Here is an 18,542-nt window from a genome sequence, read left to right on the forward strand (position 1 = left end):
CAATATGGCACCTGTGGGACTTTATTGTGTGGTGTGTGGCAATTGCTCTCTCAGCTCAGACACTTTGTAGTAATAGGTCTCCATTAAAATTATATACTGTGCCACAGGTTTAAGGAGAACAGTGTGTAGCAGACATTACTTTGAAATGGCCACCAGAGCCAGACAAGTGTAGGTTAGTACTGAATAAATGAGTGCAATGCGTGATCTATCAGTGGGATTAACATTGTAAGCAGAACCACCCACTTTCACCATGTAATTTCCATAGTATATATCTAAACAGTCCATACCGCCATCCATTTCCTTAACTAATTATCTAATTCAGGGTCATGAAGGGGCTGGGCGTCTATCCCAGCTGTCATGGGATGAAATGTCATTATGTACATTTGGTCTTTAAATACTACAGAGAATAAGGTGAAGGCAGTTATTTTGATCTGGATTACATCTAAGGTGTATTCTTCAGCGCAATGCACTTATCTTATTTATTCAATATTAGCATATGCTATTCTTACACTAATCATCCTATGTGTTACATGTGGGAAATCCAGATACTGGCAGGAGTGTTGGCGTCAGACTGACAGTGAAACTGAAACACGACACACTAGAACTCTGAAGCAAATGATATATGTAATAAAGGGAGATGGATAAAGTGCAATTTGCTAAGCTTAAGGCTATTTTTTTTTTCTTTTGTTTTGTTTTGTTTTTTCCTAAGTGTGGGTGGTTGTGAATTTTCATTTGGATTTCATAATGTGCCTTTTTGTGAAGCCCTGACAGATTGTAAGGGTGATCAAGGACCATGTAAACAAACTAGAATTGGCTTAGTGTATCTCAAAATCCCAATGAGTTCATTTAAGTTTCATTACATCACTTACATGATGTAGAAACGAAATGTAAATATTAAAATCAGTGTCTCTTGAGGTTTTCTGTGCCAGTGGATTTGTTAATATTTGAACCATGTGAAGAAACTTGTATATATAAATCTTAGGATAAAACATTTTTAATTTTTCTTTCAAACTGTTATTTACTGTGATCAATTTATTTGGTCACATTCTACTTTAATACTAAATATTTGGAATTTTTTTTTTTTTTTAAGTAAAAAATATTCATAACTCAGGCTCCACAATTAAAGCAGAATGGCTTTGCAGTTGACACATTGATTTTAACTGCTAAGAGTTTCTTTATTCACAGAGCAGTGGAAGTATAAATTCCTTATATGAAAATTTATATCACTCACTCTGAACCTAAAATCCGGTAAGTGTTCTTTTACTTCTAATTGATACTGTTATGGAGATGGTGAAATGGACATTACATGAATCACCCAGGAGACACTATAATTGAAATGGATTCATTATTCAAATCTACACACGTAGCTAATTGCAAGGACTAGCTTGAGCATACCATGTTCACCTATCAAGTAATGTGCCACTTGCATCACATTTTAAAGTGTAACAGTCTACCCTCATCTCACCTCCTGCAAAGACTAAGAAATTATCAGTGCGTCACTTGACTATAAAGAGTTTGAGCATCAGTTTAGGATTCATACTGTTCTCCTTTCACCTCTTGTAGGACAATCTCAATCTACTTCTAACAGAGGAAGAGATGTACAGCCTCATGGAAACCTTCGAGCAATGCAAGATCATCCCCGGTGAGCTACTGTCCATGCAAGCATTTTAGTACTTAGGATTTCATATGTAGACTGTATGGGATAGCAGTGCTGCTTTGGGCAAAGTCTGAGATCGGAAGATTTGAATATTAAAAAAAAAAAAAAAAAAAAAAGGTTTTGGTTGGATTATATTCACAAGATGGTAGGACACAAACAACCATGAGTCCCACATCAGTACTGCCTCTTTTGCTTTGCCACTTGTTGTACACGTCAGAAATGCAAGGCCATTAAAAACATACGAAAAGTAAATGCCTCCAATAAAATCTTGAGCATCTGTCTAGTCTGTGTTCACCTCAAAGAAGTCTGCTGCCAACACTGTTGTTCTTTGAGTTATCATATTTGCCCTCAACCCATTCTACACTGCTCAAAAAAAAATAAAGGGAACGCTTTAACACACTAACTCCAAGTAAATCAAACTTCTGTGAAATCAAATTGTCCACTTAGGAAGCAACACTGATTGACAATCAATTTCACATGCTGTTGTGCAAATGGAATAGACAACAGGTGGAAATTATTGGCAATTAGCAAGATACACTCAATAAAGGAGTGGTTCTGCAGGTGTGGACCACAGACCACTTCTCAGTATCTATGCTTTCTGGCTGATGATTTGGTCACTTTTGACTGTTGGTGGTGCTTTCACACTCGTGGTAGCATGAGACGGACTCTACAACCCACACAAGTGGCTCAGGTATTGCAGCTCATCCAGGATGGCACATCAATGCAAGCTGTGGCAAGAAGGTTTGCTGTGTCTGTCAGCGTAGTGCCCAGAGGCTGGAGGCGCTACCAGGAGACAGGCCAGTACACCAGGAGACGTGGAGGAGGCCGTAGGAGGGCAACAACCCAGCAGCAGGACCGCTACCTCCGCCTTTGTACAAGGAGGAACAGGAGGAGCACTGCCAGAGCCCTGGAAAATGACCTCCAGCATGCCACAAATGTGCATGTGTCTGTACAAATGGTTAGAAACCGACTCCATGAGGATGGTATGAGGGCCCGACGTCCACAGATGGGGGTTGTGCTCACAGCCCAACACCGTGCAGGATGCTTGGCATTTGCCAGAGAACATCAGGATTGGCAAATTCACCACTGGCGCCCTGTGCTCTTTATTGATGAAAGCAGGTTCACACTGAACACGTGTGACAGTCTGGAGACGCCGTGGAGAGCGATCTGCTGCCTGCAACATCCTTCAGCATGACTGGTTTGGCAGTGGGTCAGTAATGGTGTGGGGTGGCATTTCTTTGGAGGGCCGCACAGCCCTCCATGTGCTTGCCAGAGGTAGCATGACTGCCATTAGGTACCGAGATGAGATCCTCAGACCCCTTGTGAGACCATTTGCTGGTGCGGTTGGCCCTGGGTTCCTCCTAATGCAGGACAATGCTAGACCTCATGTGGCTGGAGTGTGTCAGCAGTTCCTGCAAGATGAAAGCATTGAAGCAATGGACTGGCCTGCCCGTTCCCCAGATCTGAATCTAATTGGGCACATCTGGGACATCACGTCTCGCTCCATCCACCAATGTCACGTTGCACCACAGACTGTCTGGGAGTTGGTGGATGCTTTAGTCCAGGTCTGGGAGGAGATCCCTCAGGAGACCATCTGCCACCTCATCAGGAGCATGCCCAGGAGTTGTAGGGATGTCATACAGGCACGTGGAGGCCAGACACAATGCTGAGCCTCATTTTGACTTGTTTTAAGGACACTGCATCAAAGTTGGATCAGCCTGTAGTGTGTTTTTCCACTTTAACTTTGTGCGTGACTCCAAATCCAGGCCTCCATTGGTTAAAAAATTTGATTTCCATTGATGATTTTTGTGATTTTTGTTGTCAGCACATTCAACTTTGTACAGAACACAGTATTCAATGAGAATATTTCATTCATTCAGATCTAGGATGTTTTGAGTGTGGCCTTTATTTTTTTTTTTTTTTTTTTTGAGCAGTATACTTTGAAATGTATACTATGCTGCTTTGGATGGCAGTCGGTGGGAGGGTGCTTTGGCTTTGTTGAAAATGACTCACCATAAGATAACATATCTTGAAGACTGCCAGGTGACTAATTAGGTCCTGTGTGATGAATTGTTTCCTGCTGCTGTAGAGTCATGCCTGGTGTCAGATGTGCTGCTGCAGTACCGCCACTTTGTATCCAAGCAGCAGTTTGATAAGGACCTGACTGATGAGCAAGAAGAGGAAGTCTTGGCCCAGTTTGCTGCGCTGGATCCTGAGAAGAAGGGGCACATCGAGTGGTCGGACTTTCTCTATTTTGAGTCACTGGCAGTATTAAGGAAATTTCGCACAGAGGTATAGTAGTGGATTAAGAAAAAAAGTTGAATGTATTAAAAATAATTAGGATAAAGCAGCTTATATACACTCACTGGCATCCATCACATGTTTACTCGGCCATGAACTGTCTTGTTTCACTACTGTGACTGTAATTTGGTTTGAAATGGATTTGTTTGCTCGCAGCCATGGTCTACATAGACCTGATGTGTCATGTTGAACATTTTTAATTATACCTCAAACATTGCAGTCAAAACTCTATTCCTTGTCATATAGAGAAAATGTTTACTTAGTGCATAAAATTACATTTAATTTAAGGGAGGGCATCTTTGAGCAATCTTTGTAGCTGTTGATGAATAATCTTATGGCTTGACTAATTTCTTTAAATGGGTATTTGAAGACTGTAGGCAAGGGATCTTTCCATTTGTAGATGGCTTGGAGTCCAAGTTCTATTAGCCAGTTATGTTTGAGCAGGATTATTCTGCAACACTGTGGAGGCCATAAGGTGGGTTATATTTCCCAAATGCAATCTTGAAACAATCAGTCACTGTATGTTAGTGTGTTTTTTTTTTTTTTTTTAATTTATGCATAAACAGCTAAGGATGGAGCAATAAGTGGTGAATGGAAATCCATTATCCCACCTAGATATCCCCCAGAGGCTGAGGCTGAAGACTTACTGATGGGTTTCCAGATTGTGGTTTGAGGGATTAAATTTGCAGTTTGAGAGAGACTTTGGGATAGCATGGGGTGAAACAGTGTTTGCAGAATGTGTCAGAAAGTGTAATTGAACATGATTGAGAATGATGTTAAGGTCAACCCTAAAATTACTAAATTATAGCAATTGAAATAATTAAAAGGTGAATACTTATCGCTCACCTATTTTAATTTTTCATAGAACTCACTGGTGCGTCTGTTAACTGCCAAGGAGAGAGATACTGCAAGGTCGGTGTTCCAGGGTCTGGATCTGGATAAAGATGGTGTAATCACACGAGCTGAATGCCGCCAAGCCCAGCAGTCTTGGTTTGACAAGCTCAAGAAAGACTCTCAGTCCTGCAATGTGAGGTGAGTAGACCAGGGAGGGAGTCATTTGTATGCAAACTGCAAATAGTAGAGGCAAAAAAGGTCTGGCTACTTAGGGAATAGAGATGGTGACAAAAAAGCAATATAACACAAATTAATGTGACTCAGTTGCCTTTTTTTTTTTTTTTTTTTTTTTTTTTTTTGACACCCACCTCTATTAACTAAAATCAGACTAAATGAAGTGTCTCTTGTCAAAATGCTCTGGAAACTTGTTTTCGAGGGTCACCTGTTAAGCAAGAGTGAATGGTGTTTCTTCAAAATGCAGTGCTAATCTTTCATCCTTAACATAACACTTTGAATTAAACTGCAGCTACTAATCTGTTTTCTTTAAATGTCCTGTCTTTTCCATCACACAACATATTTCATGATTTATGTTAATGCAACATGAGATTAAGCTTGATGTGTCTAATTTCAAATTAAACAATTCCCTAACAAATATTATTGCATACAATTTTAATGTAATTAACCAAAATTTCTTTCAAAATGGCTTTAAAAAGAGTTCCATTAGTGATATTTAGATGTGGACATACATAAGTACTTTCTTTTTTTCAGCATTCATCCAAAGCACTGTGCTGGGAGATCAACACAATGATCTCTCAGCACACTGACTTATGCCACTGCCACCCTTCCGACCTTTTCATGCAGACTGTTAGGTCTTGGCATGCGCTGTTGCCACCGCTGATCCACCAAGGCACAGATGCCAAAGCACAGCTTGTGTTTATTTCTGTGATTGCAGTTGTCAGACTGGCAATATTTGATGCCCTGGGATGAGAACATGTTGGTGAAAGGGGGTACCTTGTGGTGATGGACCCATAAAGAATCATCACCTGAATATGCAGCTCACCTCAGCTCTACAGAACTGTTTGCCAGCCAACTTTACTGTTTGGCTCACTCACTGCTCTGATAGCTCTGTATTATAGCAAATAGCTCTTACAGTGCTTGGAAACTACACAGAAATTGAATATTGAACTTGGACTCAACAGGTCGATACACACGACTCCCACAAATAAATGTTGCCATGCTTTTACTGCCCCCAAGTGATTAAAAATTGCTTTTCATCCATTTTGTTTAGATATAATGCTTTTACTTGCATGCCCTTTATACACTGTCAAATTCCCTCTGAGAAAAGCTTTTAATCCCAATCTGAACTATAACTCCAATTGCAAAAAAAAGCTGGCTTTCTGTGTAAAATGTAAATAAAATATAACTATGATTTGCTAATCTCATAAACTCATATTTTATTCACAGTAGAACATAGGAAACATATCAAATGAAACTGTACCCTTTAAGAGTTTTTGATGGCAGTAATACATCTCAAAAGTTGGGACAGGGGCAACAAAAGGCTAGAAAAGTGGGATTAAAAAGAATGGCTGGAAGAACATTTTGTAGCTAATTAGGTTACTTGACAACAGTAAAGTGATTGGGTATTAAAGAGAATTTTAGAATCTTGAACCTCTGCCCATCTTTACTTCTGAGAAACTGCCGATCTGCCAAAAATGGGTGTTGAACTGGCCTGCCTATAGTCCAGACCTTTCACCAACTGAAAACATTTAATGCATCATGAAATAAAAACAATATGGCAAAGCAGACTTGGGACTGTTGAGCACCTAGAATCCTCTATAAAACAAGATCTCCTCAGTTCCTCGACATTTATGAATGGTTGCTAAAGAGGGCATGTTGGTGGTAAACATGTACCAGCTTCTCTTGTTGTGTTGTTGTGTTGTGTTTTTGGGTGGGTGGGGGGGGGGTTGTATTTAGCTGACTGTCATAAATGTGTCCAAACCTCTCAAGGGGATAGTACAAACTGTGTCAAGACATTTACACTATAGGAAAGCTTTTCTAGTTGCATCATGAACAGTAATGTTAATCATGAGCATTTGCATAAAGATAATTGGTTATAATAACAGAGCTTCTCCAGAACAGTCTTTATATGCAAAACAGCAACAAGATTATGTTGACCTCAGAAATGGATGAGAAATATCAGCTAATGCAGACATACAGTACTCCTCCCACTGCGGCATTAGCTGATTGCATAATCTGCATATCATCATGCTTTGTTTCCAAGATAATGAAAAGGAGAATATTATCAAGTCACTAAAAATATAATACACTACTTTTACAACAAAAAAGCAGCACTGGTTGGAACTGGCTGGTGTTTGTGTTAGGGTGATGAGCATTTATTATGTAACATGTTCTCAGACCAGTGTACGAAATCTGCATAGACTGAAGATTCCTGAAATTTGTGCAGGGTCAAAATATTCTGTGGTTTGTTCTGATTACCATTCCTACAGTGAGTTGTACATTCTGCTTAGTTTTGTTCATGTTGTCACTGAAACTGCATGACAGCCAGTGTGGATTGTAACAAGACTGGGGTATTTTATTTATTTATTTATTTTTTTGTCCTGCTGTAGAAAATCTCTTCGGTTCAGTTTCCCTTCAGCTCAGTGGAAACTCAAGACTTCAAAGAAATGATTTTGGCACAGTGACCAATGCAGAATGCAATAACTGCTCACACCAGTGCAACACTGAAAAAGAAATGGCAAGAGTCCTTACAATCAAAATGCCCCAAGTCTCTTTTTCTTTTAAAAAAAAATCAAACAAGCACATTTAAATCATATTGCAAAGAAATGAAAAATGATAAGCAAATCTGGCAAGCTATTCCCTTTTATATTAAGGGCAGAGTAATGTTTCACTCCATTATGTATGCTATTTTCCACTCATATTAATACCAGACACTTTAAATGTGCCACTTTTGTCAGTATGACTAAATTCCTGCCGTTACTAAATCGTGTATTCTATTGGCTGAATTACTGACTCATGTGACTCTGGAAATGCTCGACTCTGACACCATACAGAACTGTTTACTATTTGCTCAATTAGGTTTCTAATCCTGGCATGGCTGAAAGTGACACCTATGGCAACAAGGTGACAGAATACTACCTTTTGCAAAGCTTTATTTGCATTAAAGGCAAGACAAAATATTAGATGTTTCACAACATCGTGCAATCTAGTGTAACACTACAAAGTGCAAGCTGACAAGGCTCTGACAAGGCCTTAACATAATCATAACCTTTAGACAAGCTCTTACCAGAATTGTTTGTGCTTGATTGAACTGTACAGCTGATGTTGCATCCATCCACTTTATACAGTGAGTTTCATTATGTTTACAATAAGTGAACTCCCATTAATTTCCCCAGTACATGGAATAATATCAGAACAAAAAATAATTTTCCCTTTTTAACAGTAATTTTTTCCTATAACCACAAACAGATCTCATCAAAGTAATGATGGAAGGAAAATTGTCTCTAATGGGGTTGCATTTGTTTGTCTTATAGTGTGTGTGTGCACACGCGCCGCAGTAGTAGTCGGGTCATTTTCACATGAAAAGTAGTACTAACTGCCGCATGCAGAAGTACTCCATTGCAGGCCAAAAAAAAAAGAAGCTGAAATATCAAAAGTAAAAGAATTTTGCTGTTGCATTGATGCAAGGCTTCATGCTTTGTAATCATGTTTATTTTAGTGCTGCTTCAGTGGACTGTCTGAAGAAAAAATAAATGTAGTGAGATAAAAAGGTACAAAAAATCCCTAGTGTCATGTTAGGAGTACAAGAATAAGGTATCATAGAACCGAAACACTGCAGTACACAAACCTCAGATCTGTATTGTAATAACTGCACTTTCCATCACTGCCACTGTGTGTTTGCATGTGCTTGTTTACCACTTTATCTCTTGTGCTGTCAAATCTCCTCTGCTGTACCATTTCATCCCTCACCTATCTGGCATTCCCCCACAGACTCATGGGATTCTGCTCTCCTATGAATTGTGGGTGAGTGTGATTCAGCACTGTGTGGCTTGTCTTTTTTCCTCATTTCAGCAGCACTACTCAGTCAAGTATTCTCACAGAACCCCTTACATCAAATTTAATGTGTAATTTAACCCTTGATTCATAAAGAGCCTGAGGGAGCGAGAAACTGCTCATCTCCAAAATGGCACTTTCTGGACTCAATGCAATCAAAGACACATGAACCTCTGAATGAAGTTTAATGAGGAGAATGTGAGATGATCAGGTCTTGTTATACAGACATGGGTAATATTCAGTCTGGCCTCTAATTATAGAATCCAAAAGAAAGCCTTTTGTTCTCTTTAGGAGCGTTTCTCTTTAAAAAGCCTTACTTCTCAGAGCATACAGTTTTGAGTGAGCATGCTGTGCAGGTCAACACAAAACACAAACTGAATGTATATGTGCTCATTAAAAAGTAAATGGATATTAAATGAGTCAGAAAATGCTGCTCCATTGGATTACAGAAATTCACAAGCTACATTGTAAAAGTGAAAATGAATTTTTTCATGAAGCCATCAAAGAGTTTATCAGAGGAGCTTCTGACACCAAAGTATTTAAAAAATGACTCATACTTGTGGGAGAGTCTCATAAAATGGGAACTTGATATCTTCATGAACCATATTTTTGTATAGCTTCACCCTAAAAAGAATTTGCTAAACTTCTGTCTTGAATTGAATCATATTTTTTTTTTTTGGCAAAGGTTTGTATTAACTACCTGATTTTTGGACAGAAAAGCTGCTGCATCAAACAAAGCTCTCTGCCTGAAAGACATGAAAATCATTCGCTGACTGGGAAAAGAGCCATTTACAATTTTAATATTTGATTAAATGTTAGATAAACCAGTCAAGCAAAAATTTATTTATTTATTTTTTGCCATTCATGTAAGCATATTTCTTACATTTTAGAGACAAAATGAAAAATCATCCATCAGCTTATCCAATCAAACCTTCCCCAGCTCCACACAGTCAATGATACACCTCGTACTGTATAGGTTGCCAGTCTATCACAGAATCAGTCAAGGAATAATATCCATATTAACTGATGAAAATTATTTTCAGCTACTGCTTTCAGACTTGAAATAATGCAGTAAGGCCAACGTGGGTTGTCATGTTCAAGTAAATATTATTTTAATAATTATGATGCATTTTCCATTGTTTGCCTTATTTCCTTTGTCTGGTAGGCAGCAGGGACTGTCTTGTTCTTCACTGACTGCTGCCTAATTTTTTGTCATTTTTATTCTTTGTTGTTTGGAGCAGTATAAGTCATGTTGGCCCCATATGTGAGAGCAGTCCAGCCAGCTCTGGGAGTGAAAGGAGCAAGAATGATGACAGCAGGTTTGTCCCCACTTTCTTTCGTGTTAAATATATATTTGTCAGTGCATGTGAGTCAAGGTGATCAGTTATTAGAAAGTATATAATAGACTTTAGCAGACACCAATTTCCACAGTTCTCATGGGAAAGCTTTAAAGGCCCGCGGTAAAAATTTTTACAGCAAGTACCTTCCTCATGCTTCTCCCATTGGACCAGCCTACACATGGCCATTGTGACCTTGGAGTGGTACTCAGTGAAAGTTTGTCTTGGACACCAACTATGGGATTAATTTTGAGTGAAACTAAACCCAGAAGGTCACAGCATGTATAATTGACTTGCCTGCTTCAGGCTTTGTTTACCATGCATATGACTTAAAATTCCCTTTATTAGCTGCCACCAAGAAGTTGTAGTGAATCTTCTTAGCCACGTCATGATTTTTGAGACCTTTGAGATGACATTTTGCACTAATTGTAGCCAATGTGTCACCCCTTCAGGCATTCAGTGTTTTAGGATAAATGCTAAGTAGCAGAGCTTTAGAGGTTTTATTAAGGCACATTATAGTAGAAGAGAAGCCAAATGCTTACTATAAAATTATAGCTTTATTCTCTTCAAAGGCAATGCTGTGTAAGATAATGCATCAAGTTAATAGGTACTCAAACTAGCAATGCATTTTCCATCATTGATGTATCAGATATCCTGTTAAGGACATAAAGGCTTTGAAAATGGGCCACATATTTACATAAAGCCTTTACCCGCTGGACATAGCAGTTTTGAGAAAGGACTGCAAAACTTCATGGTAGTACCAGGATAAAGTACATGCACTAGGACTGATACAAACTACAGACCCCATGTTCATTATAGTGAGGTACCAGTATGCCTACTATCCCAGTATAGCGTTATCTCATGGCATTTGTTTGCAGTTACAAAGATATTTTGAATGGAAATGTTATAACTGCAATATTATCAGTAATGATGTATTTGCATTTAAAAAAAAAAAACAACTTATTTTGATTAACAAAAACTGTTTTCTGTTCCACAGGCCGGTGACCTGGGCATTCTTTTTGAGGGAGAGTGCCATTTACATTTTGGCTGCACGGCCCAATAGTTCTGCCATGCACATCCGATTGCCTCTATAGTCCAGGATCCGTCACTGCACTCAGCAGAGAGAGAGAGAGAGAGAGACGTGAGGGTGTACCCTGTAGTCTACAGTTGAGTGAGGGAAGGATAGACATGCTTACACAATGACATGAGGATGGGAAGTGAGAGAACTGGATGAAGCAACGAGAGGTAGCAGATCAAGCCACTGACAGAATCTCTCCTCCTCTGCATCACCTCAACACCACAACACTGACAATACACGCTGACTGACACACCACAGATGCAAGTGACAGGAGCTGTCACAGGTCCCCACTCCAAAACCTGACAGCTTTCAACAAATGTGAGAACTAGAACAAGTAAGACGACAACCCACTCACAACTAGTAAGCTGGTGATATTTCTGAAACTTTAAGTGATCACGCACACAGTCAGATGAGCACCTAGGGTGGCCACAATGACTCAAGCTAGACTTCACGGCTTCATAAAACACCCGGGTGGGCAAATTAGTGTGATGGGCTTTTTACTCTTTCACGTGTTCTTTCCTTTGGGCCCCAAAATGTCCTAATTATAACGCCATACAACTGAAACAGGATTCTGTTATGCACCATTATAACTGTTAATCACGCCACATAGAAGCACATGCAAATTAATTTCTGGTACTGTTTATTTGTGGGAGATTAACCACACAGCTACATTAACAAACGTATACCAAACACCAATGAAAGCTATCTGCTTACATTATATCATAAGAACTGCTATACATGCCAGTATAAATTATCAAGCATTAAAATTGTATTTATTCCTATATTCTGATGTATCCTGTTTTCTCCATTTTCAAAGAATCTGTTTAATAAAATACTGTGAAAAAGGGATGTCAACTGAACGTTAAAGAAAGCTAAACCTGTAAGTGACATGTATATACTGCCATATAGTGCATTTTTGTGTTGTTGTTCTCAGAGCTGCACTATAACGAGGTGGAAAATGCCACTCCTATTCTAATGTCATTATTTGCACTGTGGGAATGAGATGTAGTTGGACTATTGTGACATAATCACTGTACTGAAGGACAATGTGTGATCTGGCGCAAATATTTGTCCTTTTTTAATATGCGGTAACACTTTAAAAACTATGGAGAATGAGATGAAATGATACCATGTAACCGATTACACAAGAATTTTAAGGCACGTGAACCTGCCCCTGGAATCACTAGAAACCTACTGTAATGACATTATGTAGTATTTTATGACATGTAATGAAGGTTTTACTCTGGGTTCTTTTGAAGTAAATAAAGTGTGGTAATTAAATCAAATTCAGTGGTCTGAGGGGTAATGTCAGCGCTGAAATAATTGTGTAGTATTTAGTCTATTTCTTGAAGATTTTTTTATTTTTATTTTGTCTGCTTTCAAAGTATGAATACACCTGTTCGATTTTAAAAAAAAAAAAAAAAAAAAAAAAAAAAAAAAAAAAAAAAAAAAACTGTCCTGTCCAGCAGCTTTAGCAAGCAGAACCAGTCAATGCACTGTGCTAAACACACTTGTTTTGCCTAGAGGAGCTCTATATGCTTGGCTTAGTTTCTTTTAATTTGTTTGTTTTGTGCAGCAATGGCAGAACTGACAGTTCTGGGGCGGGGGAGATTAGCAGGAAGGGGGGAAAAAAAAAACAGATAAGAATAAAGGACAAGCCACAAATGAAGCCTAACGGGTCACCAACTGCTGTATCTATAAGAAAACAGACAAAAGACAAACTATACCTGAAAGAGAAGGGGGTGGGTGGTGGTAATCCATAAACAGTCTTCAACTTCTTGACGCAAATATCTAATCGGCCAATCACATGGCAGCAACTCAGTACATTTGGGCATGGAAACACTGGGAAACTGAGCATATTTGACATGGTTGTGCCAGACAAACTAGTCATTTAGAAATCTGCTGGGATTTTCCCACACAACCATCTTTACGGAGACTGGTCCAAAAAAAGAATATTCAATGAAGTGAGCAGCAGTTTTCTGCAGGAAAAAAAATGCTTTGAGTAGAATGACCAGACTGCTTCATGCCGATAGGAAGGCAACAGTAACTCTTGAGGTTAGAACCAAGGTATGCAGAAGAGCGTGTCTGAATGCAGAGCATTTTGAGCCTTGACACAGAGGGGCTACAGCAACAAGACTACATGTGCTACCATTGCTGTCAGCTATGAACAGGAAACTAAGGCTATGTGGGCTCACCAAAATGGGACAATAAGATTGGAAAAATTGTTGCACCACCAGTGCTGCTGGTGGTGTAATGGGGAGGGGGATCTTTTTTTGGTATGCTTTGGCCCCTTAATACCAACTGAGCATTGTTTAAACACCACAACCTACGTGAGTATTGCTGACTGTGTCCATCCCTTTATGGCCAGTGTACCCAACTTCTGATGACTGCTTCTAGCAGGAGAATGCACCATGTCACAAAGCTCAAATCATCTGTCTGGTTTCTTGAATGAATGGAATGAGAGATTTGCATTATGGATCTGCAGCTGACAAATCTGCAGCAACTGTGTGATGCTATCATGTCAATATGGACCAAAATATCTGAGGGATGTTTCCAGCACCTAGTTGAATCTATGACACAAAGAATTAAGCACGTTCTGAAGGCAAAGGGCGTCCAACCCAGCACTAGCAAGGTGTACGTAATAGTATATACAACAATAATGCTTTGAATGAATGTGTCCTGGGTCCAATGTGGCCAATTCTATCTTACTAGACATTGTCCTACCCTGATACATTTAAGACAATATCCTGTATTTTTAGACCACCTTTAGAACAGATTTTTCCAAGAAAGCAGCAAAAAAAAAAAATATAGTGAGCTAAAACCAGATAGGTAAAATTATTAGAAGATGCAGTATTAGTGAATACAAAACTATGCTAGTTATATTTGATAAAATCTACCTGCTTTGGGCATGTTTACAACCATCAAAATCCACTGCTGTTGGTGAGAAATGAGACCGCTTTTGTTTACTTCTCTGTGAAATTGAATAGCCATTGTTGTGCCATGCTAGATCGAAAAGGTTGACAAGCATAACATAGCAATAGAGTAGCACTGAATTTACACTTAAAATTCACTTATCAGTACTGATTGCCTCATGCACTCTCTTCCAAGCAGCTGGAGCAGAATACATGACACAGTAGAACTGCTGCAACATCAGCTAAGCTATGACTGCACAGATTACACATTTCATGGAGTATAAAGAGGCTTTCCCTGAAAACCTCAACCATAAAATCTCAAACATACAGCATGGAGGTCAAGAAGGTAGAAAGCTCAGAAGTACCCCTTCACGGAGCAGTTAGAAGCTAAGTGTTGCCTTCAAGTGTATGGCCACTGGAACTTTCACCTGCACACAATTCAAATTAAAACAACTGCCTCTCATACCTACAAGAGGTTAGACCTTCTTCGTGCTAAGGGGCTTTCCAGATATTGACTGGACAGATAGTTCGTTTTGCCTTGAAAACCAAAACTGGTGAAAACAGAAAAAGAAAAATATACAGTGCAGTAGTTGTCCAACCCTGCAGGTCCCCAGCTGCCTGAAAGCTTGATACTTTTATCTGTTAGAGTCCAGCAGTTGCATTTGCCCAGATGTTAAACTGAAGGTCAAACTGTAGGAGAGAACCACACATGCAGTAGAAAGAGAGAAAAGGCAAAACGCAGAGAGCGTGTGGGAGTGAAATCATTTAGACGAGGATGTTATGTAATTGTTTCATAACAGATTCAGTGATGATCTTCTTGACCGGGCTAATTGCTACATTAAATGCTGAGTCAAATGTGAAACTTGAGCCCTGAATTAATTCAAGGTTATCCCGCCCAAATAGCCTCACAAATTACAGTGCTAATGAGAGAGATTGTTTGAAGGCCTTTCATGCAGACTTTGTGTCATTTGGGATATTCAGCTTATGATTAAGAACCTTTTATTCCTGTTGAAACAAAGGCTCAGATAACTTTGCTTTGTTGAAACAAAGTTTGAAAAGGGCTGAAAGCAACACAGAGTTGAAATTCTGACATCACTTTCTTTTAAGCATGAAACAGCAACCCGAGCAGTGAATGGTATAAAAATATCTATTTCTCCTTTAATCACTGTCATATTTGGTAGAAGCAGAAGAAGTATAAATAAATAAAAATGTGCATTGTAGTGGTCTGCGCTGTGGTTTGCTGCCAGCCTGTTCAGGGACTGCTGCTTTTCACCCATTGTCAGTTAAGTTAAACTTCTCTTAAACCATAACAAATGGTGACAAGATGCCATTTTACCAATCAGTTAACACAAGAGTGTAAAACGCGCAGACAAGCTACACTGACTCTTGCTTGATTACAGCGTCTTTTTTTTTTTCCAGTAACCTCTATACTGTTTTTATGACCTGGTTTTAATAAGTATGTCTTCAGCAGAAAACAGCTGCTGTTGTGGTTGTGGCAAAACAGGATTACATTTTACCCTTTAGTGATATTAAGGTGAGTCTCTGTCATCCTGTTTGAATTTTGGTAAAATAAAAGTAGTTCTTACTTACTAGTTCCAAGAGTGCCAAATGTGTGAGGCACAGATGTGAGCCTGTAAGAGTGCCAGGGAAACAACCATTATTATTATTTTTTGAGTCATCTCTCCCCATGTGTGATCCAGAGGAGCTCAGTACAAAGGTTATCTGGCGTGTCCTACAGGGAGTGTAACAGGGCCAGCTGCTGGCAGAGGTGCTGTGGTGTGGCCGGCTGCTGTTGTGCGATGGCTTCACTCAGCAGGGATGAGTAATGGTAAACAAGTGTGGCAGCTCTGGGGAAGCAATGCCAGAAGAGCTGCAGTAAAATGTCAGCACACAGTTTCTTCGTGGAGTTCAAGAGCTAGTTTGAGAGCCAATGCAGGATTTCTAAATAGGCTGTTAGTTCCAGTTTGGCTGTTAGTAGCTTTCATTTTTCTGATGATAATGAGCATCAGTGACAATGCCTCATGATAGAATTTGATTTGAAGACATGGTTATCTACATGCGTGGGAATACAGACACAAGACACTCCAGTCTCACAGAAAAACAAGACAAGACCTCAGTGGGAATGCTTGCCAACTCCTTTTCAACACATCAAAATCCATACCATCCAACTCTGTCTCTCCAATCCCATTTTTAGATCCTCCACATGCAAGCAAATAATTCAGATCCCACTTCCACCAGCACAGCCAACTTTTTCCTTGGAGTCCACTCAGTCTTTTGCAACTGGCACGAGCCAATTACAGTTGTCTGGTTCCAGGACAGCTCATTTGATGAAAGAATGAAGTACTCTGTTGCATTCGTTCACTGCACCAAAATATGCATTTAAAATGTTGGCTCATGCTTTTTTTGTTTTGCGACATATCCAAAAATATATAGCTGCGGAGAAACCAACAAAAGCTGGCTACAGCGAGGCATAAACTGTGAAGGGAAAATTTAAATCTCTAAACGAACTCCCCGTGTGGATCGACATCTGTGTGATACAGTCAAGGGTGACCGTGATGAGAATTTGGGGCCGTGTCTGCTGCAAGATAACGGGGCCTTGTGAAAATGTAAATTCCTCTATTTTAAAATGTTCCACTGAAACCCCACCTCCCCTCAGTTCAAACATCTCTACTGGACACTAAAAATATATAAATAAATAAAAAAAAAAAAAAAAAAAAACTTAGCTCCTCATTATGTGCCAAAAGGCTGCACAGCCTTCTCTACCTCCTGTGTCTGGAGGATGCTGTCATACCGTTGGGGGTGGACATCGTTAACTCTTTTAAATCTGTGTCAAACTTTGAGAAAAGGAGTTGGTATAGTTAGGGAATGTTGGTGAGGGGGACAAACAAACATTAAAGGATTTTTTTTTTTTAAAGCTGCTGCTGCAGTATTGTGTGACTCTGCTAACAGAAAATACTGTAACAGAAATGCACCCATGAGATAAAAGAACAAAAGGCAGGGGGAGAACACTGATAGCAAAAAGTACTGTAATTGCTGTTAAAAGCTCCACTTGTATTGCACAAGAAACAGAGCATAAAATGTGTAGCTAAAAACAATGATGACTATCCACTCGTGTCACAAATGCTGACAGTTTGCTATTACTGTATGATATATAATGCACTTTAGTATAGTTAAACCTGAATACTTTTTGATGTTATTAATTGCACTGTCACTGTCCCTGCTTTTTCTCTTTTATTATAACAGGCGCACGGACACCACAGCACTGCTCGGGGTGCTTGCCAACACAGCTGCTTAATGAGTTTTCACACTGTCCAATAGTTAGATTGGGCTGGTGACTTGCTGCTTTGTCTCTATCTCCTTATCTCTGCAGGGTGTTGATATTTTAATCATCTCAGAAGCAAGAATTTGAATTCAAACAATTATTTAGGTGACCGTATCAGGCATTCTCACTGCTGGACCTAGATTACATTTGCGAAATGTGTTAAAGGCAATTATGTTACAGAACAAATTCATAACAAATATCAAGGATAGGGTGAAGCTGTTGTGTTTTCTTGTTTTACCAATAGTCTAAATTTAGCCTCAAGTACTGTCACTGGCTGCAAGACATCAGTAGCCTAATTGGTGGCATGGCGTTGAGAACAAAGAATACACTATAGGCCTATCACATGTAGACCTACTGCAATATTCTTTCAATTTCTGCATCTATATTTATCTAGACCTGCTATGTCTGGTTTGGAGATGGTTGCACTAACAAAAAGACAGGAGGCCGAGCTGGAGTTGGCAGAGTTGAAGATGCTAAGATTTTCACTGGAGCTGACCAGGATGGACAGGATTAGAAATGAGTATATCAGAGGGACAGCTCAGATTGAGGCTGTAGTTTGGAAAAAGAGTTAGAGAGAGGTAAGGTCGAGATGGTTTGAAGAGCGGAAGAGCACAGAGAAGATTCATGGATGTAGTGGAGGAGGACATGTGTGATAGAGGAGGATGCTAGGGGTAGTGTGAGATGGAGGCAGACCTTCAGAGCTGCACAAGAATGACACAATTAGGGGAAAAAATCTCACCCTTCATTTAGCTCATTGAACAGAGCTATTCATTCTATTGATCCACATCTCAGGCTACTTGACCCACTCTTCCATCTAGTGTTGAGTACGTGACATTGCGTCTGTCATTACAGAGAGATGAATCGAAAGCGATTATAATCGTCAAACATTAAACGAAAAGATTTACTATGGATATGAGTAATTTATGAGACATTAAGTGAAGGCAGCAGTTGTGGATCTTGTTTATAGATTTCCACAAGGTCACGAGGCGCGTTAAATATTTTGCAGGTTGATGAAATGCGCATGCGCACA

At 39.4% G+C, this 18,542-nt stretch overlaps 1 protein-coding gene across 2 annotated transcripts in view; it reads left to right on the plus strand.

Annotated features, from left to right (window-relative positions):
* Positions 1–12,564, plus strand: part of phf24 (PHD finger protein 24) — a 28,974-nt gene extending 16,410 nt beyond the window's left edge. Inside the window, exons 4-9 of one of the 2 annotated variants that reach the window (XM_030743056.1) lie at positions 1,564–1,642; positions 3,747–3,949; positions 4,824–4,990; positions 8,801–8,833; positions 10,105–10,182; positions 11,198–12,564. In XM_030743056.1, the coding sequence (XP_030598916.1) occupies positions 1,564–1,642; positions 3,747–3,949; positions 4,824–4,990; positions 8,801–8,833; positions 10,105–10,182; positions 11,198–11,294 (657 nt within the window). In that variant the 3' untranslated portion in view covers positions 11,295–12,564. The remainder of the gene's footprint in view (positions 1–1,563; positions 1,643–3,746; positions 3,950–4,823; positions 4,991–8,800; positions 8,834–10,104; positions 10,183–11,197) is intronic. The other variant, XM_030743057.1, reaches the window with a different exon arrangement.
* The last annotated feature ends 5,978 nt before the right edge of the window (positions 12,565–18,542 follow it).

Source organism: Archocentrus centrarchus, chromosome 12, assembly GCF_007364275.1.
Source record: "Archocentrus centrarchus isolate MPI-CPG fArcCen1 chromosome 12, fArcCen1, whole genome shotgun sequence".
Lineage (NCBI taxonomy): Eukaryota > Metazoa > Chordata > Actinopteri > Cichliformes > Cichlidae > Archocentrus > Archocentrus centrarchus.